The following is a 27,359-nucleotide window of genomic DNA, read 5'->3' as shown; positions in this document are numbered from 1 at the left end:
ACTACATAATAAATGTCCTCATTCTTCCAACTTTTGATACCATTATCCTCAATTTCCTTTCAGTTCTCACTCAGTGGCCACCTTGAGGACCCCCAGGTTACCACTAATAGTCTCTTCAAGGGCTACTATACTTTAATTTTCTCAAGGTCCTTACAGCTGTATCCTGCCATTCCATCCCAAAGCCATGTTTTAGGTTTTTGTTGTGGCAGCACCTCACTTCCAGGTACTAAAATATGTCCAATTGTCTACTATTGGGTAACAAGCCCCAAACTCAGTGGCTTAAAACAGCAACATCTATCTTGCTCATGAAGCAGTCTATACAAAAGGTTGATATAAGAAATTAAAAATAAATGGATATAAACATTCATTGATTGTAAAGCTCAAGATTATTAACATGCTAATCCCCAAATCACTATCTACAGATTCAACACAATTCCTATCAAATCTAACTAGATTTTTTTGGAGAAATTGACAGGCTGAGACCAAATCTTATATGTAAATGCATATAAAGCTGAAATAATTATTTTAAAAAACAGGTAGTAACACTGATTTCAAAACCTGCTTATTATGAAGCTACATTAATCAAGACAATGTGTGCTTCACATAAGAAGAGATACATCAATAGAACATAATAAAGAGTTCAAAACCACACATAGTCAAATTATTTTTGACAAAGGCATAAAGTTAATTCATTGGGTGCAAGAATTGTCTTTTCAACAAATGCTGCTGGAGCAATGAGGTATCTATGTTAAAAAAAATTTTTTTTACCTTATATGGTACAAAATAAATAAAAGCTGGAAATAAATCATAGACCTAAATGTAAGAACTAAATATACAAAACGTCTAGAAGGAAACACAGAGGAGAACTGTAACATCATTAATTTTTCTGAAAAGATAAATTATTTTGTTTTTATCAAATTTAGAACTTTTGCTCTTCAAAGACACCATTAAAAAATTGAAAAAAATACTATGGTCTGGTAAAAAACAGTCAAGTTTTGCTATAACAACCATTAAGGGAAGGCACATTTGGGAAACAATTTGAGTACAATGTAATTTACAAAGTAAATTTCACAGATTGATGTGCAATTGCATCCACAAGAAACCCTATGTGAATGGACAAAACCGCACCCATTTGAACTGAGTCACATAGGTATACACAGAATGAACACACACATATTCAAAAACCTACCACTTACCCTGATTCAGTGTATTATCTTTTATGTTTTGCCATTCTTTCACATTTGTGACAATTATATATATAATGAATATGTGTGTGTGTGTATTCAACAAATCAAAAAAATCTGAGTGTCTTGACTCAAAAATGCTGAGCAGTGCACATAAAAGCAATGTTTTAACTATTAAAGAAGCTTGAAACAAAGCATTTTTAAAGAAATGAGAGTGGTATCTCCTCAGTAATAGGCATAAAGGAATATATATTGCAGACCATCAGCTGTAACACTGAAAAAATAAAAGAAATTCCTAGGTCTTTGAGCAAGTGCTGCAAAGTCAGTAAGAAGGCAGCCTAAAGAAATAGAAGCAATGAAAAAATTACTGAGCATATGGGTTGAAGACCAAACAATTAAAAAAAATGAAAACCTTTCCCACAAAGAAAAAGCACTATCTACATACAGAAGCCTTAAGTATAAATCACCAAATCCTGCAGAAATGGTTTCTTAATGCTAGTATTGGCTAGTTTGGTGGTTTCAAACAGTGCTGGAGCTGTAGGGAAAGAAACACAAGTCTAAAATGATAGCTTTTTTCTGTCAGGATTTGGAAGGTGTAATTACACTGCATTTTGTCTTCCATTAGTGCTACTAAAACGTCAAACAGTGCAGCTGTCCTTCTCGGAAGGTAGTCTTTTTCTCTCCAGCTGCTTTCAAGATCTTCTGTCAGCCTCTGCCATTTTATTATACTGGGTCTAGACATGGATTTCAAGTTATTTTTCCTACTTGGAAATTCTTGGACTTCCTGAATTTGTGAATTAGTATGCCTGATCAATTTTGAAAACTTCTCAGGCATTATCACTTTAATTTATGCCTCTTTCCCATTCTCTCTCCTCCACTGTTGATACTTCAATCAAGTATATGTTGGAACTTATATTCTATCTTCCTCATTGTTTCACTCATTTTCTTTTTTTCTTGTGCATTTTGGACAATTTATTCTGATGTATTTCACTTCAAAAATTCTCTCTTCACTTGTGTCTAATATACTGCTAGATGTACTTACTGAATTTTCAGCAGGTGGCAGAAATGGAAAACTGGAACTAGAGAACTGTAAAACTAGAAAAAGTATCAATGTCAGATTTTGAATCACATCTACAGAGAAAATTCATTCATCAATTCGTCATGGTCCCTAACTGTCAATATGGATTCTCCCAGAAGCAAACTAGAAGGCAAAACTCAAAGCAACATTTAATAGTGCATGTAGTGTTGGGCAGCATTGGTGGGCGGGGGGGGGGGGGGGGGAGGGGGGATGGGGGCTGTGATTTTAAGAAAAACTTGTAGGGAAGTAGGAAAATGAGACAAGAAAGAAAGGAAGCTAATACAGGATTTATTACCAAGCAAGCTACCTTTGTAGGCAACTTAACCCTCTGACGAACTCTGTAAGGACAGTGTTTCTCCAACATTGGAGTGCATAAATATCATCCATTTAAGCATATATTCTTGATCCCCAGCCCCCAGAGATTCTGTTTCAGTAGTTTGGGGGTAGGTTCTAAGAATCTGCACCTCTAACTCCTGCACAATAGTAATGTTAATGTTACAGGTCTGTGTGTCAAACTTTGGTGCAGAAAATGTTTCTGAGGGAGTTATCCTGCCCAAGAGGACAGTGAACTGGAGTATTTACCCACCAACTCCCATCAGTCATTGTTTTAAAAGACTTCTCTCAAACACCCTGGTACTTCCTGTCTGCCTGCACATGGTCAACACAGATGTCTGCAGCCAAGAGACACCTCTCAGGAAATAAGTCACAGGTGCTGTCAGTTGGAAATCAGGTTGGCGTGTATTTAAATGGAAAGTGCCAAGGAAGCGTGAGCAGAGCAATGACAGCATTTGCTACACTGCTGTATGTGGTGTCATGGGGAAAATAAACATTAACCAAGAAATTATACAAATAAATTAAAATTATGGTAAGTGCTAAAAAGAAAATTACATGAGACTCTCCCTAAAGATAGCCTCATATTATTACAGATGGCAAATTACTAGAGTAATTAATGCTGGCCAAAATCACTGTTTTATAAATTTGTTAAGCGCCAACTCCAGATCAGTATCATATACATCAGCCGTTACTGACTGTACATACCTTATTTGCAGTCACTGTGATTGGTAGTTTACAATACAAATGTGTGCATAATCATTGAACTTTCCATTTTGTTTCATTTGGATAAGCCTTAGTTAAGATTTACTCGTTTTATAAATCTTAAGTTGTGAATATGGAAAGAAAGCTGCTTACTTCTGTTGTTTTTTCCATTAAATGGCTTCACCAAAGGAAAACCTAAATCATATTGGATTTTAAGAAGTATGCTACAATCTATTCTACTATGTAAGATGTGTCTTTTTGATTCTGTAAATCCATATTCACTTTCCTTTCCAAATATATGCATCATCTTAAAGCACCTAAAGAATTAGCAACTGCAATGTTAAGGAACAGTCCACAAAACTACCCTTTCTTTAGGGGTTTCAAGAGCACCCTCAAATTTGATAACTTGCTTTACAAGGACTCAGTTCATTCAAAGATGTTATAGTCACGATTACAGTTTATTACAGGAAAAGAATACAGATTAAAATCAGCCTAGGGAAGAAACACACAGGACAGACTCTAGGAAAGTAATAAATGAAGAGCTTCTAGTAGACCTCTTCTGTGGAGTCATAGACTTTCCTGATATCACTGTCTGATAACATATACAGTACTGCCAACCAGGAAAGTTCACCCAAACCCTAGGGTCCAGAGTCTTTACTGGGGCTACATCAGAGTGGCATGCTGACCTCAGTTTCCAACCTTAAGAAGTTGAGCTGAGACTGCTTGATTTAAGGTCTCATTCTAAATCATGCTGTTACTATCTAGCTTGGTCCAAGGTCCCCAGGCTAACAAAGACATTTCTATCAGGCATGCAGGACACTCCAAGGGTATAGAGATTACATCCCCAAAGCCAAGAACAAAGGGAAGACCTTCTTTTGGGCAAGTTTACATTCTTTACTACACTGTACCTTACCCTCTTCTATGTATGGTCACTGCACTAAAAAGCCCTGACATTCCTTTTTACCTTACTGAGCTGAAGTGCCACATTATGATATTGACAAAAATGTAACTACATGTAGATTTTTGTAATTAAGGTGCTTTCAATACTGCTAGACTTTGATTAGCATAGTACTTGGGAAAAATCCATTTATTTGATACTTGAAACCAAGCTAAGATTCACAGCTCAATCTTATTCTAGTATCACAGGTAGAAGGTCTTCTTTTTCTATATTGGTCTTCATTGCTGGGTCATATTTTGCAAAATACTGCTCAGGATAATCAATCCATGACAGAATACTTTGTTTAAAATCACAATGAAAATCTGGCTTTTGAAATACTATCAATATACATCAGATCATTATATTCCCCTTCCAGAAGATGATTACTGTACCTTAAGAAAATTACTCAGGAGCTCTTTGAGCTTCCCGAGCCTGCAAAAATAACTTCCTAAAACTAGGTAAACTGAAGACTGTTACCTTTTAAACATCAGCTGTTAGTGTTTCTAAATCATTATGCTTTAGATCACTCCTACTGCACAAAATACTGATTTGATATGTGTGCATCTAACAATGGAATATCTCATCATCCTTTTCTTTAGAGGCACAGAAACTCCTAACTACATTTTTGGTTCAGTTACATATCATAATATCCTGTGCTGTATAATTTGTAATACATCCATACAAATGGTTGATTTCAGAGTATAAACATTTAAAATCTTGACAAAAAAAATAAATGTTATATTGGGGACAAAGACTGTATTTTATAAATGAGAAATTCTGATATAATATTTTTGAAAAGAATCTTAGCAATATTAATATTAGTAAATTACTTTTTCTAATGTTGAAGATTTCTTTTAGAAAAGCATTGACATATTTTTATAGCTTAAAGAGAAAAACATTCTCCTTTGAATACAAGCACCAACAAAAACCATTATCCAAACAAAACAGAAAATATATTTTGTCTAAAAATGCCAGAATTTTTAAATTAGGGCATAATATTTAATGTAAGTAGTTAGAAAATATCTTTCATCTAAAAATGAATGCCAGAATTTTAATGAGGGTATAATATTTAATATAAGTAGCTAACAGTGCTTGCTTCAGCAGCACATATACTAAAATTGAAACAACACAGAGAAAACTAGCAAAGCCCTACATAAGGATGATACGCAAATTTGTAATATGAGCAGCTAACAAAATTCTTATGGGACTACAAAACATATTTGACACTGTTTAGCATTATTTTCTGTCTTAAAATCTTAGAACGTTTTTGCTAACAGATGCAACTGCACTAAATTTTAAAATAAAGAAAACACAGCAGGAGGCAATTAAACATACTTTATCCATAAATAGATCATAATAATCACCATGAGAATTATAGACAGTAAATTTACATACGTATTTTTCCAAAAACTTGAAGATATAATATGTATATCTTGAAGATTAGCTACATATGTGTTTAAAGAAATATCTACGTAAAATTAATGTATACATTAAAATTAAAATGTTTTAAAACAAGCCATAAATACTTTTACCTTGTGCTTGGCTACATATTCTCATTCCTTATTACGTTAATGAAATTCTGAACATTAAGTAAAATGCTAAGACTCAGGCTGAAATTTTAGAATATTAGTCGTTCTTAAGGATTTCCTGCCCTCCAGTGGTATCTGCCTTAATATTTTCACTGCACCTTTCAACATTACAAAGACACATTGCTTCTACATTTACATTATGAAATTATATCACACTGTATGGCAGCATCTAATTTTTTTTCCATTACAGGTTCACTGTCTGTCTGGACCCACGCATCACATCTTGCAACCTGTAGAATGCAGTTATTACTGGTTATATTCTGCGAATTGTGTGCTGAATTACACTGAGACTGTGGAAACTGATCTGTATTATCTTTCATTGAGAGGTGGTGAAGATTCTCATTTTGTTCATGAATTTTGGCATTGTTTTTAATAATCCCATCACATGGAGGTTTTGGCATCCTTTCTGGATAAAAATTACTAGTTATTTGTTTGGTTCTGATGGCTCTCCTATTTGATTCTTCCACGTGCTGCAATATTTTATCATCTTCTTCAGATAGCTAAAAGAAATTCAGTAATTTTGCTGTAAATTTTTGCTTAAATTTCTAAAAATCATTCAATCACTTCAAAGCATTCTAAAATTCACACTATAGAAAATTTAAAATATAGAAAATATTGGCAGGCTGCAATTCAAAGCTGGCACACCAACAAATAGTCTTCAAACATTAATCCACTGCTTCCAGAGATTCCTCAAAAAATTAAAACTAGAACTACCATATGATTCAGTAGTGCTACTACTGGGCATTTAATCAAAGAATACAAAAACACTAATTCAAAAAGATATGTGCAGCCCTATGTTTATTGCAGCATTATTTACAATAGCAAAATTATGGAAGCAGCCCAACCGAAGTGTCCATCAGTAGATGAACAGATAAAGAAGATGTGGTATATATATACAATGGAATACTATTCCACCAGGAAAAAGAACAAAACCTTGCCATTTGCAACAACATGGAGGGACCCAGAGACTATAATGCTAAGTGAGATAAATCAGAGAAAGATAAATGCCGTATGATTTCACTCATAAGTGGAATTTAAGAAACAAAAAAATTGAACAAAGAAAAAGAAGACAAGCCAAAAACAAATGCTTAACTATAGAGAACTGATGGTTATCAGAGGGGAAGTGGGTGGGGGGATGGGTGAAATAGGTGAAGGGGAATAAGAGTACACTTATCATGATGAGCATTTAGTACTGTATAGAATTGTTGAATCTCTATTATACACCTGAAACTAACATAAGACTACATGCTAATTATACTGGTATTAAAACTTAAAAAAATAATAACCTACTGCTTCCCAGGAGGTTATGGACTTTTAAAATAGCAAGAACAATAATAATCCTTGTATTAAAAATGCAGAAGAGCTAAGAAAGGAAAAGGGAATTTTGTCTGTTCTCAATCCTCATAATAGGCTACATCATCCCCCTACCATTTCACACAAAGAATTGATAAGTAAATAATTCACTCATTGACTCATTAAGTTCAAAAATATCTAGATTGTATCTTTTATGGGTCCAGCTTCATGAAAAGTATAATTTAAGGAGAGTATCAGCTAATGGAAAACCAAATCAAATAGACAAAAGAAGTTAAATAAGAATAAGTATCTTAACTGTCATCTAAAAAAGTCAAATTTTGGGGCGCCTGGGTGGCGCAGTCGGTTAAGCGTCCGACTTCAGCCAGGTCACGATCTCGCGGTCCGGGAGTTCGAGCCCCGCGTCAGGCTCTGGGCTGATGGCTCAGAGCCTGGAGCCTGTTTCTGATTCTGTGTCTCCCTCTCTCTCTGCCCCTCCCCCGTTCATGCTCTGTCTCTCTCTGTCCCAAAAATAAATAAACGTTGAAAAAAAAAAAAAATTTAAAAAAGTCAAATTTTAAGAACTTTTAATAGGTGTAGATTTCAATTTGCTAGTTTGAATGTTTCAACTTCATGAAAAATTTTATCTTTTTTTTTTTAGAGAGAGCGTGCGTGCAAGCAAGGGAAGGGCAGAGAGAGAGGGAAGCAGAGGATCTGAAGCAGGCTCTGTGATGACATCATCGAGCCCAATGCAGGTGAGCTCATGATCTGAGCCGAGGTTGGGTGCTAAACCGACTGAGCTACCCAAGCACCCGTTGTTTTTGTTTTGTTTTAGAGAAATTTATCTTTTAATTACTGAACTAACGAAAATATTTTTTACTAAAATTCCAATATAAAAGTAATGACTGTTCTAGGTTTAAAAAAAAAAAAAAGCAAAGTTAACATAAAAACCCTGAAATAAGGTGTAGGCTGCAGTAGATTGGCACTAAAATAGAAAAAGTAAGCCGAAGAAATAACATTGACACTGGCTGGGCACAAATTTGAAAAAACAAGCTCAATACATTTATTCAAGAAAATAAATATCCATTTAGCTTCTGCAATGTGAGTGAAGTAGACACGGTTGCTGCCCTCTTAAAGCATACATTCTCATGGGTGGAAATAATACTAATCAAATAATCATGCATATGAATATCTAATTATAAATCAAGAAAAGCCTTATGAAGAACAAGTATGAAGCACTCTGAAAGCATAACTGAGAGGCTAGTTTAGATTGAGGAGCCAACGAGGGGCTTTCAGAAGAAGTGACATATTTGAACTGAGACTTAAAGGATGAGTAAGAGTAAGACAAAGGAAGTAGGATCTACAAATGCCCTGAAACAGAAAAGAGACTGATAAGCTAAGAAAACGAAAAGTCAAAAAGTCAGTACATGTGAAGTGTGGTGTAAAAGGGAGAACATTAGAAGTTGGAGATGTAGCCAGAGGCCAGATTACACATGGCCTGTAGCCACCCTAAGAAGGTTAGATTCTAAAGTAAAACATAAATCCACTGAATACTTAAACACAGAAATAACACGATTCAACTTAAGTTTTCAAAAGATCATGATGACTGCTAACAGAAGAAAGTGGGACAAGAGTATAAGTAGAGAGATCTCGCAGGAGACGATCACAATAGTGCAAGAACAATATACTGGTACCTGAGGCTAGCATACTGACAGCAAAAGTTAAGAGAAGTAGATAAAATATGCAATTTATTTTGGAGATAGAGCTGGCTGGATGAAGTGATGGAAACAATGTGGTTAAAAAAAATGATGAGCCAGAAAGAAACGGCAAAGTTAACTAAGTTTCTGGCGTGAGCAACTGAGTGGATAAAAAAGGTATCTACTAATATGGGAATTATCAATAAAACTGATCTGGGGCAAAGACCTTGGGTGTTCAGTTTAAGAGAAAGAAGAAAAGGAGGGGCGCCTAGGTGGCTCAGTTGTTTGAACATCTGACTATTGATTTCGACTCAGGTCACGATCCCAGGGTTGTGGGATTGAGCCTTGCATCGGGCTCCACACTAAGTGTGGAGCCTGCTTGAGACAGGCTCGCTCTCTCTCTCTCTTTTGCTCTTTCTCTCTTCCTCTCTCTCTCTTCCGCTCTCTCTCTCTCTCTCTTCCGCTCTCTCTCTTCCACTCTCTCTCTTCCGCTCTCTCTCTCTCCCTCTCTGCTCCTCTCCCCTTCTTGCTTGCACGCTGTCTCTCTCAAATAAAAATATAAATGTTTCAAAAATAAAGGGAGATTTTGGTGAAATATCCAAGAAGCTATATCAAATAGGAAATTGGACATCTAAATAAGCATCTGGACTAAAATGACAAAGATGAAAACTGTCATGAGACAGATATTATATGTTGATGGAACACAGAACATCATCTAACATTTAGAGTACAGGTTTAGAGAAGAAAAGTGTCCTGTAGCAAACCCTAAACATTACATTTATATAGGGAGAAGGGTGGAAAAGAAGTCATCAAAGGCATAAAGTAGAATTCATTTTTTTTTAACGTTTATTTATTTTTGAGACAGAGAGAGACAGACCATGAACGAGGGAGGATCAGAGAGAGGGAGACACAGAATCTGAAACAGGCTCGAGGCTCTGAGCTGTCAGCGCAGAGCCCGACGCGGGGCTCGAACTCACAGACTACGAGATCACGACCTGAGCCGAAGTCGGACGCTTAACCAACTGAGCCACCCAGGCGCCCCATAAAGTAGAATTCAAAGAGGTATGAAGGAAACCCAAGATAAGTGTATTATCACAAAAGGAAAGAGAAAGAACATGTTTCAAAACAAGAAAATAACTTCTACTAATATTATTAGTTCTCATAAAATGAAAACTTAAAAATGCCCATTAAAATTGGCAAGATAGAGGCCACGGGTGTCCATCCTTAGAAAGAGCTGTTTAGACAGTGAGGCAGACACTACAAAAAAAAAAAAAAAAAAAAAAAAAAAAAGATTAAATGAACATGGAAGAATTAATGAAGGAGAACTCCATTTAAACTGTGATTTGTGAGAAATGCAGCATTCCCACTGAGGACATAACATGAGGACATAGCACTCCATTTATTCAGATTACATTCTTCAACATTTTATAGTTTTCTTCATCTAAGCCTTCAGACTTTTTCTACGTATTCTTAGTTGTTTTAGGTTTCTAATTATTGTAAGCGGGTTCTTTTAAAATGCATTTCAAAAGAAATCCAACTTTATCCTTGATAAGAGTGGCTTTGGTAAATAATAATGAACACATTTTTATAAATGAATGAATGATATTTACATTTCAATTTTACATTTATGTTTATATTTTTCTTACACTTCAAGTGTTTAATATTTTTTTTAAATTTTCACTATTTATTGACAATTTTTTAGAATGTAAAGGTAACCTATGAAAAATATAAGTAATTCTAAATTAGCAGAGCATAAATTAATAAGCAAAAAAAAAAATGTAACTTACCATTTCTGAACTAGAACTGAAGCAACTATCTGTTGGCCTTGGAGAATAACTGGTAGATTGACTACTCTGTGAAGAATCAAGATCTGAAAATAAAGATTTAATTCATGAAGAATGGTATTTACATATACAAAGTATATACATAGGCAAAACTCTTTGCCGGTAAAATACATTTAGTTAACATTCTACAGAGAGCTATAGTGTGAAAACTAGTTAAAATTTTGTATACTTGGGCAGCTTGCATTTCTGATAGTATTATGGATTTTATACTTAAAACATTTGTATCTATAAGTAAAATAAGAGTATATACATAAGGAAGGAAAGGATAATAAAGAATATTGGATTGTTTTTTCCCAATATATGAACCATTTATTATAAACAAATAATTTATTTAACATTTATTCATTATTGAGAGACAGAGACAGAGCATGAGCATGGGAGGGGCAGAGAGAGGGGGAGATACAGAATCTGAAGCAGGCTCCAGGCTCTGAGCTGTCAGCATAGAGCCTGAGCAGGGCTCAAACTCACAAACCGCGAAATCATGACCTGAGCCGAAGTCAGACACTTAACCAACTAAGCCACCCAGGTACCCCATATAAACAAATAATTTGAAGTGTCAACTGCAAGAAAGAGGAATAAGTCAAGTTTATTAAATCCCAACATGCAGATATGCGCTAATCCAGTAAATGAAGATTAATTGTACAATCAAAACTGTATGAAAAAAATCAATTCAAAGCATCCAGTATAATATTCTTTCATTATCTGGTTCATTATCTGGAACCAGATAACTGCAACCAGATAACTGCAACTTGACTGCAAGGACAGTTTAAAAGTGCACCTAAGAGGCAGGTCATAACTCCCTACAATGCATAAATACTTTAAGTCAACAGTAGCTTCAACAATTCCTGTCCCTTTGTCTATGAAAATGGGTTTCCTCTCAAGAAAAGCCCAAGGAAGGGTGCAAGGGCGGCTCAGTCAGTTAAGTACCCAACTCTTGGTATTCAGCTCAGGTCATGATCTCATGGTTCATGAGTTCGAGCCTCATGTCAGGCTCTCTACTTCTACGAGTAGGGAGATAAAGTAACCAAAGTCAACAACAAGAGGGAGTAAGTAACACTCTCCAAAAAACACCTCCTGAAGGGCCAGGCCCTGGACATGTATGACCCCTCTTTAATATAGCAGTTCTTGCAGGTACAAGGCACACAATGAGCTTTTACAACACATAAGGGACAGAAAACTAGCCAAAATGATGAAACAGAAGAATTCTCCTCAAAAGAAATTCCAGGAAGAAATGACAGCTAAAGAATTGCTCCAAACAGATATAAACAATATAACTGAACAAGAATTTAGAATAACAGTCTAAGATTAATTGCTGGACTTGAAAAAAGCATAGAAGACAGCAGAGAATCTATTTCTGCAGACATTAAGGAACTAAAAAATAGTAATGGTGAATTTTAAAAATGCTATAAATGAGGTGAAAAATAAACTGGAGGCAGTGACAGTGAGAATTGAAGAGGCAAAGGGGGGAATAGGTGAAATAGAAGATAAAATTATGGAAAAAGAGGAAGCTGAGAAAGAGATAAAAAAAAACTTCTGGATCATGACAGGAAAATTACAGAAGTGATTCAAGGAAATGGAATAATATCCATATCATAGGAGTTCCAGAAGAAGAAGAGAGAGAAAGGGGCCAAAGGTGTACTTGAGCAAATCATAGCTGAGAATTCCTCAACCTGGGGAAGGAAACAGGCATTGAAATACAAGAGGCACAGAGAACCCCCTTCAGACGTAACTTGAATCAATCTTCTGCACAACATATCACAGTGAAACTGGCAAAATACAAGGATAAAGAGAGAATTCTGAAAGCAGCTAGGGATAAACAGGCCTTAACATAAAAAGGTAGACACATAAGGGTAGTAGCAGACCTATCTACTGAAACTTGGCAGGCCGGAAAGGAATGGCAGGGAATCTTCAATGTGATGAACAGAAAAAATATGCAGCCAAAAACCCTTTACCCAGCAAGTCTGTCATCCAGAATAGAAGGAGATATAAAGGTGTTCCCAAACAAACAAAAACTGAAGGAATTCATCACCACTAAACCAGCCCTACAAGAGATCCTAAGGGGGACTCAGTGAGTGGAATGCCAGAAAGATCACAAAGTACCAGAGACACCACTACAAGCATGAAACCTACAGATAACACAATGACTCTAAACGCATATCTTTCAATAATAACACTGAATATAAATGGACTAAATGTTCCAATCAAAAGACAGAGTATCAGAATGGATAAAAAAAAAAAACAAAACAAAAAACAAAAAACAAAACAAAAAAAAACAAGACCCATCTATTTTCTGTCTATAAGAGACCAATTTTAGACCTGAGGACACCTTCAGATTGAAATTGAGGGGATGGAGAACCAGCTATCATGCTACTGGAAGTCAAAAGAAAGTTGGAGTAGCCATACTTATATCAGACAAACTAGATTTTATTTATTTATTTTTTTTTTAATTTTTTTTTTCAACGTTTATTTATTTTTGGGACAGAGAGAGAGACAGAGCATGAACAGGGGAGGGCCAGAGAGAGAGGGAGACACAGAATGGGAAACAGGCTCCAGGCTCTGAGCCATCAGCCCAGAGCCTGACGCGGGGCTCGAACTCACGGACTGCGAGATCGTGACCTGGCTGAAGTCGGACGCTTAACCGACTGCGCCACCCAGGCGCCCCCAAACTAGATTTTAAACTAAAGGCTGTAACAAGAGATGAAGAAGGGCATTATATAATAATTACAAGTCAATCCATCAAGAAGGGCTAACAGTAAATGTTTATGCACCAAATTTGGAAGCACCCAAATATATACAACAGTTAATCACAAACATCTTATTGGTAAGCCATCTTATTGGTAAGAATGTGGTAATTGCAGGGGACCTTAATACTCCACTTACAACAATGGACAGATCATCTAGACAGAAAATCAATAAACAATGGCCCTGAATGATACACTGGACCAGATGGACTTGACAGATATATTTACAACTTTTCATCCTAAAGCAGCAGAATGCATATTCTTCTCGAGTGTACATGGAACATTCTCCAAGATAGATCACATACTGGGTCACAAAACAGCTCTCAATAAGATCATACCATGGACACTTCCAGATCACAATGCTATGAAACTTGACATCAACCATAGGAAAAAGTTTGAAAAACCTTCAAATGAATGGAGGTTAAAGAACATCCTACTAAAAAAAGAATGTGTCAACAAGGCAATTAAAGAAGAAACTAAAAAATACATGGAACACATGAAAATTAAAACATAACAATCCAAACCCCTTTGGGATGCAGCAAAGGCACTCTTAAGAGGAAAATATACTGCAATCCAAGCCTAGCTCAAGAAACAAGAAAAATCCCAAATACAAAATCTAACAGCACACCTAAAGGAAATAGAAGCAGAACAACAAAGAAACCCCAAGGCCAGTAGCAGAGAAATAATAAAGATCAGAACAGAAATAAACAATAGAGAATCCAAAAAAACAATAGAACAGATCAATGAAACTAAGAGTTAGTTTTTTGAAAACAAACAAAATTGAAAACAAACAAACCCCTAGCCAGACTTCTCAAAAAGAAAAGAGAGAGGACCCAATTAGAAAAAAAAAATCATGAAGGAAAACTGATTTATCACAATCAATCCCTCAGAAATATAAGCAATTATCAGAGAATACTATGGAAAATTATATGCCAGGCAAGAGGACAACCTGGAAGAAATGGACAAATTCCTAGATACCCACAAACTACCAAAACTCAAACAGGAAGAAATAGAAAATCTGAACAGATCCATAACTAGTAAAGAAATTGAATCAGTTATCAAAAATCTCCCACTGAGAACAAACTGAGGTCTGATGAGGGGTGGGAGGGAGGGGAGTGTGGGTGATGGGTATTGAAGAGGGCATCTTTTGGGATGAGCACTGGGTGTTGTATGGAAACCAATTTGACAATAAATTTCATATATTAAAAAAAAAAAAAAAATCTCCCACCACATAAGAGTCCTGGACCAGATGGCTTCCCTGGGGAATTCTACCAGACATTTAAAGCAGAGATAATACCTATCCTCCTCAAGCTGTTCCAAAAAATAGACATGGAAGGAACACTTCCAGACTTATTCTATGAAGCCAGCATTACCTTGATTCCCAAACCAGTTAGTGACCCCACAGAAAAGGAGAACTAAAGGCCAATATCCCTGATGAACACAGATGCAAAAATTCTCAACAAGATACTAGCAAATCAAATTCAACAGCATATAAAAAGAATTATTCACCATGATCAAGTGGGATTAATTCCTGGGCTGCAGGGATGGTTCAACATTTGCAAATCAATCAATGTGATACATCACATTAATAAAAGAAACGATAAGAACCATATGATCCCATCAATCGATGAAGGAAAAGCATTTGACAAAATTCAGCATCCTTTTTTAATAAAAACCCTCGAGAAAGTCGGGATAGAAGGAACATACTTAAACATCATAAAAGCCATTTATGAAAAGCCCACAGCTAATATCACCCTCAGTGGGAGAAAAAACTTAGAGCTTTCCCCCTGAGATCAGGAACATGACAGGGATGTCCACTCTCACCACTTGTTTAACATAGTGTTGGAAGTCCTAGCATCAGCAATCGGACAACAAAATGAAATAAAAGACATCAAAATTGGCAAAGAAGTCAAACTTTCACTTTTGCAGACATGATACTCTACATGGAAGACCCGAAAGACTCCACCAAAAGACTCCTAGAGCTGATACCATGAATTCAGGAGAGTCACAGGGTACAAATTCAATGTACAGATATCAGCTGCATTTTTATACATCAATAATGAAGCAACAGAAAGACAAATAAAGAAACTGATCCCGTTCACAGTTGCACCAAGAACCATAAAATACCTAGGAATAAACATAACCAAAGATGTAGAAGATCTATATGCTGAAAACTATAGAAAGCTTATGAAGGAAATTGAAGAAGACACAAAGAAATGGAAAAACATGCCATGCTCATGTGTTGTTAAAATGTCAATGTACCCAAAGCAATCTACACACTCAATGCAATCCCAACCAAAATAGCACCAGCATTCTTCTCAAAGCTAGAACAGCAATCCTAAAATTTGTATGGAACCACAAAAGACCCCAAATAGCCAAAGTAATTTTGAAGAAGAAAACCAAAGCAGGCAGCATCACAATCCCAGACTTTAGTCTCTACTACAAAGCTGTAATCATCAAGACAGCATGGTATTGGCACAAAAACAGACACATAGACCAATGGAATAGAATAGAAACCCCAGAACTAGACCCACAAACATATGGCCAACTAATCTTTGACAAAGCAGGAAAGAGTATCCAATGGAAAAAAAGACAGTCTCTTTAGCAAATGATACTGGGAGAACTGGACAGCAACATGAAGAATGAAACTAGACCACTTTCTTACACCATACACAAAAATAAATTCAAAATGGATGGAAGACCTAAATGTGAGACACGAAACCACCAAAATCCTAAAGGAGAATGAAGGTAACAAATTTTTTAAAAGTTTTTTAAATTTATTTTGGGATAGAGAGAGAGAGAACGAGAACAAGCAGGATAGGGGCAGAGAGAGAATCTCAAGCAGGCTCCACACTGTCAGTTCGGAGACCTATGTGGGGCTCAAACTCATGAACCGTGAGATCATGACCTGAGCTGAAATCAAGAGTCAGATGCTTAACTGACGGAGCCACCCAGGCATCCCCAGGTTGATAGCAGCTGTAGAAACTTCTTACTACCTTACTTACCTCTTAAAAGGGGAAACAAAACCAAAAATGAACTACTGGGACTTCATCAAGACAGAAGCTTCTGCATAGCCAACAATCAACAAAACTAAAATGCAACCTTCAGAATGGGGAAAAGATATCTGCAAATGACATATCTGATAAAGGGTTAGAATCCAAAATCTATAAAGAACTTATTAAACTAACACCCAAAAAACAATTAATCCAGTCAAGATGCAGGCAGAAGACATGAATAGATATTTTTCCAAAGAAGACTTAAGAAGTGCAACAGACGCGTGAAAAGATACTCAACGTCACTAATAATCAGGGAAATACAAATCAAAACCATGATTAGATGGGGACCTGGGTGGCTCAGTTGGTTAAGCATCTGACTTCAGCTCAGATCATGATTTCACAGTTCATGAGTTCGAGTCCTGCATTGGGGTGAGCTTGAGTCCCGCTTCAGGTGAACTCAAGGCCCCCCTTCTCTCTCTCTCTTTCTGCCCCTCAGGGGATTTTCTCTCTTTCCCATTTCTGCTCCTCACTCACTTGTGCCCTCTATCTCTCAAAAGAAAAAAAAGAAAACACTATGAGATTTCACCTCACAGCTGTCATAATGGCTAAAACTAACAACACAGGAAACAACAGGTGTTGGCAAGGATGTGGAGAAAGGTGAACTCTCTTGCACTGCTGGTGGAAATGCAAACTGGTACAACCCCTCTAAAAAAGAGTATGGAGGTTATTCAAGAAGTTAAAAGTAGAACTACCCTATGATCCAGCAATTACACTACTAGTTATTTACCCAAAGTATACAAAAATACAGATTTGAATGGGGACATGCACCCTCATGTTTATAGCAGTATTATCAACAACAGCCAAATTATGGGAAGAGCACAAATGTCCACTGACTGATGAATGGATAAAGAGGATGTGGTGTGTGTGTGTGTGTGTGTGTGTGTGTGTGTGTGTGTATATATATATATATATATATATATATATATATATACATATGCATATATATATAATGGAATATTACTCAGCCATCAGAAAGAACCAAATCTTGCCATTTGCAACAACACGCATGGAGCTAGAGTGTATGATGCTAAGTGAAATGAGTTAATCAGAGAAAGACAAATATCATGATTTCACTCATATGTAGAATTTAAGAAACAAAAGAGATGAACATAGGGGAAGGGAAGGAAATATCTAATATAAAAACAGAGAGGGAGGCAAACCATAAGATTCTCTTACCTATATAGAACAAACTGAGTTTTGTTAGAGCGGAGGTGGGTAGGAGGACGAGCTAAATGGGGGATGGGCATTAAGGAAGGCACTTGTAATGAGCACAGGGTGTTATATGTAAGTGATGAATCACTAATTTCTACTCCTGAAATCAGTATTACATTATATGTTAACTAACTAGAATTTAAATTTGAAACATAAAATATATGTGATAAAAAGTATGAAAATTTAAATTGACTGATGATCAAACCACATTTATAAACAATCCGATTTATAAAAGAATGCAATTTCTATAGAAAATTCCTCTTTCACTGAGAAGAGGAACATTTTTAGTATAGTAAATAAACAGAGGTTCAGAAATAGGAAAGAGGCAACCTATAGCTCTTAAAGAAAAAAGAAGTAATTTTATAGATGTTGACTATGAAAGGAACAGTTGAGACCAGAGACAGTTATTTAATTAATAGAAATTTCTAAAACATCAAGAGATGTTTTTAAAACCAAACGTTCAGATATGAGAAATAACTTTTGAGGATCTCATGTACAGCATGGAGTAGATTTTAAGTGTCTCACCACATAGGGGTGGTATGGGTGGCTCAGTCAGTTAAGTATCTGACTTCAGCTCAGGTCATGATCTCATGGTTTGTGGGTTCGAGCCCCTCCATCAGGCTCTGTGGTGACAGCTCAGAACCTGGAGCCTGCTTCAGGTTCTGTGTCTCCTTTTCTCTCTTGCCCTCCCTTGCTCACATTCCGTCTCTCTCTCAAAAATAAACATTAAAAAATTTAAAATATTAATAAATAAAATGCCCAGGGGAGCTACAGTTTAAGTATCTCACCACATACACATAAAAAGGTAACTATATGAGGTAGTAGATGTGTTAATTAACTTGATTGTGGGAATCATTCACAATGTATTTTTTTCATTGTTGAAAGAGTATACTTTCAACATGCATCTTCATTGTTTCTCTTTTTTTGCACTAATTACAAAAAATTAATGTTTATTTTTTGACAGAGACAGAGTGTGAGTGGGGCAGGGGCAGAGAGAAAGGGAGACACAGAATTCAAAGCAGGCTCCAGACCCCAAGCTGTCAGCGCAGAGCCCAACGTGGGGCTTGAACTCACAAACTGTGAAATCACAACCTGGGCTGAAGTCAGGCACTCAAACTACTGAGCCACCCAGGTTCCCCTATACTCATTAATTTAAATGAAAATATCAAATAACATTCATGTTGGAATGACAGCTGTTTATTAATTGCAACCGTAGCTAGTTGGCTACTGAAACAAAGATATGGCAAAATCAACAAAAGCATTCTGAGGGGCGCCTGAGTGGCTCAGATAGTTGAGCACCCGACTTGATTTAGGCTCAGGTCATGGTCTCATGATTCATGAAATCAAACCCCTCACTGGGCTCCACACTGAGAGCACCAATCCAGTTTGGGATTCTCTCTCTCCCTCTCTCTCTGGCCCTCTACTTGCACGCTCTCTCTCCCTCAAATAAATAAACATTAAAAAAGAAAAAAAACAAAAGAGGGGTGCCTGGGTGGCTCAGTCAGTTAAGCGTCTGACTTCAGCTCAGGTCATGATCTCGCAGTTTGTGAGTTCAAGTCCCGCATCAGGCTGTATACTGACAGCTCAGAGCCTGCAGCCTGCTTCAGATTCTGTGTCTCCCTCTCTCTGCCCTTCCCTGCTCGTGCTCTCTCTGCCACTCAAAAATAAATAAACATTAAAAAAAAGAAAAAAAAAAAAAGAAGAAAAAAAATTGTGTGAGAATTAGCTATACACAATGTATATGAATATTAAATCATGTTGTATACCCTAAATATATACAATTTTTTAAAATATTTATTTACTTATTTAATCTCTATGCCCAATGTGGGGTCTGAACTCATGATCCCAAGATCAAGAGTCAAATGCTCTACCAACTGAGTCAGCCAGGTGCTCCAATACATACAATTTTTGTTTGCCAATTATACCTCAATAAAACCAGAAAAAAAAAATGTATCTCTCCGGGGCGCCTGGGTGGCGCAGTCGGTTAAGCGTCCGACTTCAGCCAGGTCACGATCTCGCGGTCCGTGAGTTCGAGCCCCGCGTCAGGCTCTGGGCTGATGGCTCAGAGCCTGGAGCCTGTTTCCGATTCTGTGTCTCCCTCTCTCTCTGCCCCTCCCCCGTTCATGCTCTGTCTCTCTCTGTCCCAAAAATAAATAAACGTTGAAAAAAAAAAAATGAAAAAAAAAATGTATCTCTCCTTTGACTCAGCAATCCCATTCCTAGAAATTACCCTAAAAATTTACCTCCACAACTCAGCAACATATGCACAGAGTTTTTCATTGCAACATTATTTCTAAGAACAAGATCTGGAAACAACCCAAACATCCATCAACAGGCATTAGCTGAACAAACTATAATCCATCCATATTATGGATTACCATATGGTCATAAATAAAGGATGAAAAAATGTCTAATATTACCATGGAGAACACTTCAGGATGTTTTATTAAATAAATTAATCTATTCAATTAATTTATGAAATATCCTATGTTAAATAAAAAATCTACTATTACATTTAGAGTGAGAAAGGCAAGAACTAAGTTTCATGTGTGTATGTGTGTTTATACATTTTTAGGCTGTGTTTTGGGGAAAAAAAACCTGGAATGATAAAACGTAAACCAACAAAAAGCAGCTACTCATCTGATGCAGAAGGAAATAGGGCAGCAAAGATAAGGATTGCAACCAAACTAATGTGTTACATATTCTAAAGATTAAATTAATTCCAAAAGAAAAGAAGTCCATAAAGATTTCTAGGTATCCTAGTAGACCTACATATCCTGAAGAATCGTTCTATTACAGAATATATAAAAAGTGCTAGAAACTTTTATCAATAAAAAGACAGCATAGAATAAAAAGACCACTCAAATCTGAAGTATTTGCTATACACAGTTAATATCTAGGGATATACACATATAGGTATATAAAAGACAGATCCCATAAAGAAAGCCCAACTTAAAAGAAACACAGGCAAGAAACATGAAAGGCATTTCACAGATGAAACATGGATGGCCAATCAACCTAATTAATAGAGAAATATAAATTAAAAATACAATGCAATACCAGATTGCCAACAATGAGGTACCAGACCCAGTGTCACAATATTTAACAACTAAGACTCCTACCTCTCACTAGTTGAAGTTTAAAATGGCACAATTACTTTGGAAAACATTCTGCATTACCTGGATGAGGTGAAGATGTTCATACCATACGACTACTCAGTTCTGCTTGTAAAACTGTATCACAGAGGAATTTTTATACACATGTGTCAGAAGAAATGTCAAGAACTGCCAAAGCAACACTGCTTATCATATCAAAATATTCAAGACAACCTAAATAATCACAGCCAGAGGATGTATAAATAAGCTGTGGTACATTCCCAAAATAGTAGTAAACGATACAGTAGTAAACAAATAATGAAATGTACCAGAGTCAAAAGTATCAAAGTGAACAAACCTCAAAATACATTAGTGGGTGAACAACAACATCACAAAAATATGTAGAGTTGGCCTCAATTTGTAAAAAGTTCAAAACTAAGCAATGGAAAAGTCTATGTGTGATATCACAAAAAATAAATTCAGGATAATAGTTACCTCTAGGGGGCAGGATAGGAAATGCAATTGAGAAGACCTTCAAAAGTTCTGATTATACATTTCTTAAGCTACAAAGTACATATACGGGTATCAGTTTCATTATTCATTAAACTGTACATATATATTATATATACTCATGTATAATATATATAATAAAAATAAGTGTAATACTAGTATATTCTAACATATCTATGAAATATTTGGTGGCATAAATCTGAAAAAAAACATTTAAAACTTAACTGATTTTCATTTAAATGTTAGTTCATTTTCAAGAATAAAATTCACTTGATACTTATACTTACAGATTTTCTTAGATGTTGGCCTGTCTTTTAAAGAACAAGTTCCTCCTTCTTCCATCGGAATCTAGAAGAAAAACAAAATTTTAACAACTCCCAAGTATAAACAGTAATACCCCCTCATATCTCCCTCTTAATCCCACCAATTCATGTTACAGTACTTTTCCTTCACATTAACTCAACAAAGATTATTTTAATACTACAAAGAAAAATTTGCCTGTGATGAATAATAAAGTAAACAAAATTTAATAGGTTTTGAAACAGTAAGCAACAGAATAGACACTTGCTAAGAAACTTATGAAAAGTCTTGAAGTAATCATAGTAAATGCAGTTCAAAAGAGACAAATATATGAATGTAATTTGGAGATTTATTGTTATTCTCTAAATTTCTTAAGTTGGATATCAATTTATTTATTTTCAGGTTTCTTAAATAATAAAGGCTCTCAGAAGTATATATTTTTGTATAGAACAAACCACTGATTTTGATTTTCATCAATTTCTATGTAATTTCTTATTTTCACTTTTTTTTTCTTTTAGTCTTTTTCTCACTAAAAACCAGAATGCTTCTTAATTTCCAAGAAAGTACGGGAGGTTAAGCATCTTCTGTTGTTTTTGTTGTTGATTTCTAACTTAATGAATTATTAGAAAATGTGACTATGAATCTCTCCTTAGACAAATCTCTTAAACTTTGTTTATGGCTCACTACATGAATTATATTTGCAAGTGTATCATGGACTTACAAAAAAATATACATTCGCTGATGGTAGGATAAAGTGTTTTAAGTAAGATAAAGGAAATTGGATAAAGGAGAAAGCTGCTTACCAAATTGTTTCCCTCTTCTCTTAGGCACAGAGCTAGAGTACATTTCCTAGCCTCCTTTGAAGTCTGTTTGGACATGTGATTTGAATTCTGGTCATAAGCAAAAGTGGTATATGCCACTGCTACCCCTCACCCATAAAAATTTTCCCTAAAACCTCCCACTTCTCTTTCCCTTCTGCCATCTGATGTGAACATACATTTATAAACATGAAAACCACCAGTTAATGACAGCAAAGTCCCCACCAGCTCAGGTTCCTGAATAACTTTATGCAGTAGAGCCTTTTTCTAATCCCACTACTCAATCATTTAGAAAGTATTATATGTTCAACTCTTAAAGAGCACACAAGCCCCAGACTTGCACCACACACAAGCTGAGAAAGTTATATATACACCAAGGCAAGCATATAATACCAATACCCACCTCAGATCTGTTTATAGAGGATAAATGACAGAAAAGATCATTCCAAACAGAAAAAAACTAAATTGTTCAAAGAATTTCCCCCCATAATCCAGGCGAGCAAGACTTCACACTGCCTGCCAAGCTGGATTTCATAATTGGTATGGATCAGTAACTCAGTATTGCCTCTTCTTCTGTTTTAGAATGAATTTTCTATTGCATTTACACTGTCTTTACTCTGACACTATATATTTTATGTATATCTTCTGCTAAATCTTTTTATTTTCAAAATTTGGTTATATTCTACATGTTTCTCTCTCCAATTTAATATTCTTTGAATCTTGATTTTTAAGAAATCAGCTTCTTGGGGCACCTGGATGGCTCAGTTGGTTAAGCATTTTTCCCCACTTCATCAGGTTTCCTGGTGTGACATGGCAAATTCTGTGAATTCTGAAGTTCTTCCATGCGTCTCCATCTCTCTAGTGATTACCTTCCTATTTTTAACAGTCATATTTAAACCTTACTCCTTTATTTAAAAAAAAATTATTATGTGTATTTATTTTGAGAGAGAGAGAGACAGAGTGCGAGTGGGGGAGGGGCAGAGAGAGAGGGAGACACAGAATCTGAAGCAAGGCTCCAGGCTCTGAGCTATCAGCACAGAGCCCTGACATGGGGCTAGAACCCATGAGTGTGAGATCATGACCTGAGTTGAAGTTGGACATTCAACCGACTGAGCCACTCAGACACCCCAAACCTTACTCCTTTAGAATTGGTACTAGTTCAAGGTGGCAATGGAGAAGGATGCTTAACTCACCTCCTTCCACAAACACACCAAATCTACAGCTACATACAGAACAATTTCCTCTGAAAAAAACCCAAAAACTAGTTAAAAGACTCCTTCACAATGGGGGAATGTGAAAAAATCCACATGGAAACAAGTTGTGGGGTCCTGGCTGACTCAGTCACCAGAGCGTGTGACTCTTGATCTCAGGGTCATAAATTTGAGCCCCATGCTGGGTGGACAGAGTATTAAACAAACAAACAAACAAACAAAACTTAAAAAAAAAGTTGGAGAGGCTGAGGCACAATTTCACCACAAATCCTGTCATGGGCTGATAGCAACCCACAATTCAGAGGGAACCCACAACTCTAAAATTCTCCCTGAAGAGCAAGTGCTTTGAACCCTACAACTAATACCTTACCTTTTAAGACCTGCACCTGACAGACAACAACAATAAAACATCAAGTTCTGTATGCCAATGGGACTTGTGTCTATGAGAATAACAAGGCTATGGAAAACTGAGCAACAGTTCTTAAGGGGCTCACACAGGCTCCCTGTAGCTACAACTCAGGGTCTAGAAATGAGGCAGCCCACTGAAATACCCAAGTGTTTTGCAAAAGAAGCCTATGATCATTATATCTGCAGCCTGGGGCTTCTAATTAAACTCACATTAAAGGACCAACTTTAATCCTTTCCAGAGACATCAGAGACTGGGTGCTATCTTTGTGCTCACCCTCCGACCCACTCCAGGTAACTAGTATCTCCCAATAAGGAGACCGTGCACATGTCTGGTGCCCTGGGTTTTGTGGCTGCTGCCCAGGGGACACCCTCGATTACTTAGCTCTGGCAGGCAACAGGTTCCATGCTCAGACCTTGCATTTGTAGGTCCCATAGGACTGTAACAAACAGAAAAAGAGTTCTGAAACAGCTACCCCAGTAGGGGACAGGAGTGAGAGAAAGCAGAATGAAATGCAACCCCAATCTTTCTATGAAAGAGGCTTATCTAATTATCTTAAATCTTCAGCCTGAGGGGCAGGATTCTAATTAACACACATTTACAGGCCTACTGAAATATTCTCCCAAGACTGCAGAGCCCAGCAGGAACCACCTTCACACTCTCCTTCTGCCATTTTCCAGGCTGCAGGTACTGCCGGAAAACAATGCCAATGCACACGTAGAGCCCCAGTTTTTGCAGCTGCTTCCCAGGGGATGTCCTTTGATCATCAGCTCTGGTAACCCCCAGAGCTCTTGTAGGTCCCACAGGACTGTAACAAAGAGTTCTTAACCAGCTACCTATCCAGGGACTAATGATGAGGCAGATCAAAACACCTATTCTTTCTGTGGAAGAGGCCTATTAGCTTATATTAACACCTGTAACCAGAGGGGGCAAGCTTGTAATTAAACACACATCTAGGGGCCACCAATCATCTCCAGATACAGTAGAGGCCAGCAGGTACCATCTTCACACTCTCCCTCTGCCATGCCCCACATTGCTGGTGTCACCAAGAAAGGAACTTGTATAAACACCCAGCATCCTGGCTTTTGTGGCTGCTGCCCAGAGGACACATCCTTTGATAGGCTGGCTCTGCTGGAGAGCAGAGTTTAGGTTCACAGATCCAACAGGAATACAGCAAATAGAGAAACACTTCCTAACTGGCTATCACATCAGGGCTCAGAGCAGAGGGAACAGACAGATGCTCACCTCCAAGTCTTACCATCAAAGAGGTAAATTTGCATACTTTAAAAAATCCCACCTGAGGGTGTGGCTTCCAATCAAACAATCTGGTTACTGACTGAGATCCTTCCCAGTGGGACACTGGCAGGTTTTGGCATACACTCAACTACTGGGAGCTACTAAAAATAAAGCAGACTACTTGGAAAATCACAAAGGTTTGAGAGACAACAAAGAGATAGGGCAGGATTGAAACAGATTTTATTTCGCACTCAAGGCCCTACCTTCGAGACTAGAAGTGTCTGTTTTATCTAACACACAGAAACCAACAAAGTCAAAGCATTTGAAGACACAGAACAGCATGTTCCAAACAAAAGAAGAAAAAAAAAAAACTTCAGAAAAACCCATCAGTGAAATGAAGACAAGTGATTTATCTGGTAAGAGTTCAAAATAACAATCATAAAAATGCTTTCCCTGAGGTCAGAAGCACAATGCAAGAACTAAAAATTTCAACAAAGGAATAGAAAATATAAGAAATTACCGAACAGAAATCACAGATCTAAGGAATACAATAACTGAAAAATGTAATAAAAGGAATAGAAAACTTGATGAAGCCAAAGGATAAGGAATTCAAAGACAGGTCAGTGGAATTTATCAAATCAGAGGAGCAACAACAAAAAGGAATTAAAAAAGTGTAAATAGTATAAGGGATTTGGGGACAATATAAAATAAACCAATGTTTATATAATAGGAGCTCCAAAAGAAAAATAAGGACACAGGGACAGAAAACTTATTTGAAGAAATTATGGCCATCAACTTCCCTAACTTGGGGAATGAAACAGACATCCAGAGCCAGGAAGAACTTGGAGTTCCAAACAAGCTGAACCCAAAGAGATCCACATCATGATACATAATTAAGTGATCAAAGATAAAGATAAGAAGAGAATTTTAAAAGCAGCAAAAGAAAAACAACTTGTTACATACAGGAAAACCCCATAAAACCATCATCAGACTTTTCAGGAGAAACTCTGCAGGCCAGAAGGGAGAGGCACAATATATTCAAAGAAAAAAACTATCAACCAAGAATATTCTACCCAGTAAAGGTGTCCTTCAGAATAGAAGGAGAGATAAGCAAAAGCTAAAGGAGTTCATCTCCACTAGACTTGGCTTTATAAAAAATGTTAAAGGGATTTCCTTAAGCTGAAATAAAAGTTATCAATTAATAACAGGAAAACATATGAAGGTATAAATTTTACTAGTAAAGGTAAAAATATATTAAATTTCAAAAAAATATTGTAAAGGCTAATATTGAAAAGTTAATAAAGCTAGTATGAAAGTCAAAGACAAAAGTAGTAAAAACAACAACTACAATAATTTGTTAATAAATACATAAGATGAAAAGAAGTTGTGACATCAAAAACATAAAATGTTGGGGGGTTAGTAAAACTGTAGAGCTTAAAAATGCATTTGAATTTAAGTTTTTATCAGCTTAAAATGGACCATTATCAGAAGTTGTTTTATATAACCCTCATGGTAACCACAAAGCAAAAGCCTACAGTAAATAAACAAGACATGAAAAGAAAAGAAACTAAGCATAACACAATAGAAAAATCATTAAATTACAAAGGAACAGAGCAAGAGAAGAAACAAAGGACTTATAAACCAACCAAAACATGAGTAAAATGGCCATAAACCCATGTCTATCAATAATGACAAATATAAATGGACTAAATTTCTCCAATCAAAAGAGACAGAGTGACCAAATGGATTAAAAAAAAAAAAAAAAAAAAAAAGACCCATGTATATGCTGCCTTTGAGAGACTCACTTCACACATAAGGACACACACACATACTGAAAGTGAAATGATGGAAAAAAGACATTTCATGAAAATGGAAACCAAAAGAAAACTGGAATAGATACACATATATCAGACAAAATAGACTTTAAAACAAGACTATTGTAAGAGGCAAAGAGGGTCATAGTATAATGAAACAGGGTGAATCCAAGAAGAAAATACAACTTTTGAAAATATGTATGTACCCATCTTAGGAGTAGCTAAATATATAATTGTAGGGGACTTTAATACCCCATGTTCATCAATTGACAGATCCTCCAGACAGAAAATCAATAAGGAGACACT

The 27,359-nt window shown here is 36.4% G+C and overlaps 1 protein-coding gene and 1 pseudogene across 1 annotated transcript in view; one reads left to right on the top strand and one right to left on the bottom strand.

Annotated features, from left to right (window-relative positions):
• The first annotated feature begins 5,322 nt into the window (after window positions 1-5,322).
• LOC124502763 (uncharacterized) lies at window positions 5,323-5,435 on the top strand (annotated as a pseudogene).
• Window positions 5,436-5,960: 525 nt separating this feature from the next.
• CUNH12orf40 (chromosome unknown C12orf40 homolog) overlaps window positions 5,961-27,359 on the bottom strand; it is a 55,914-nt gene continuing 34,515 nt past the window's right edge. Inside the window, exons 11-13 of the mRNA XM_047064965.1 lie at window positions 21,556-21,616; window positions 10,598-10,680; window positions 5,961-6,323 (exon numbers count right to left, since the gene is read on the bottom strand). Of these exons, the coding sequence (XP_046920921.1) occupies window positions 5,961-6,323; window positions 10,598-10,680; window positions 21,556-21,616 (507 nt within the window). The remainder of the gene's footprint in view (window positions 6,324-10,597; window positions 10,681-21,555; window positions 21,617-27,359) is intronic.

The sequence above is a fragment of the Lynx rufus genome, unplaced genomic scaffold (assembly GCF_022079265.1).
Source record: "Lynx rufus isolate CCGP_SWC_20201006 ecotype Redwood Valley unplaced genomic scaffold, mLynRuf1.p SCAF_7, whole genome shotgun sequence".
Lineage (NCBI taxonomy): Eukaryota > Metazoa > Chordata > Mammalia > Carnivora > Felidae > Lynx > Lynx rufus.
The sequence above is the reverse complement of the archived record's forward strand: the minus strand, read 5'-3'. Positions and strand labels throughout refer to the sequence as shown.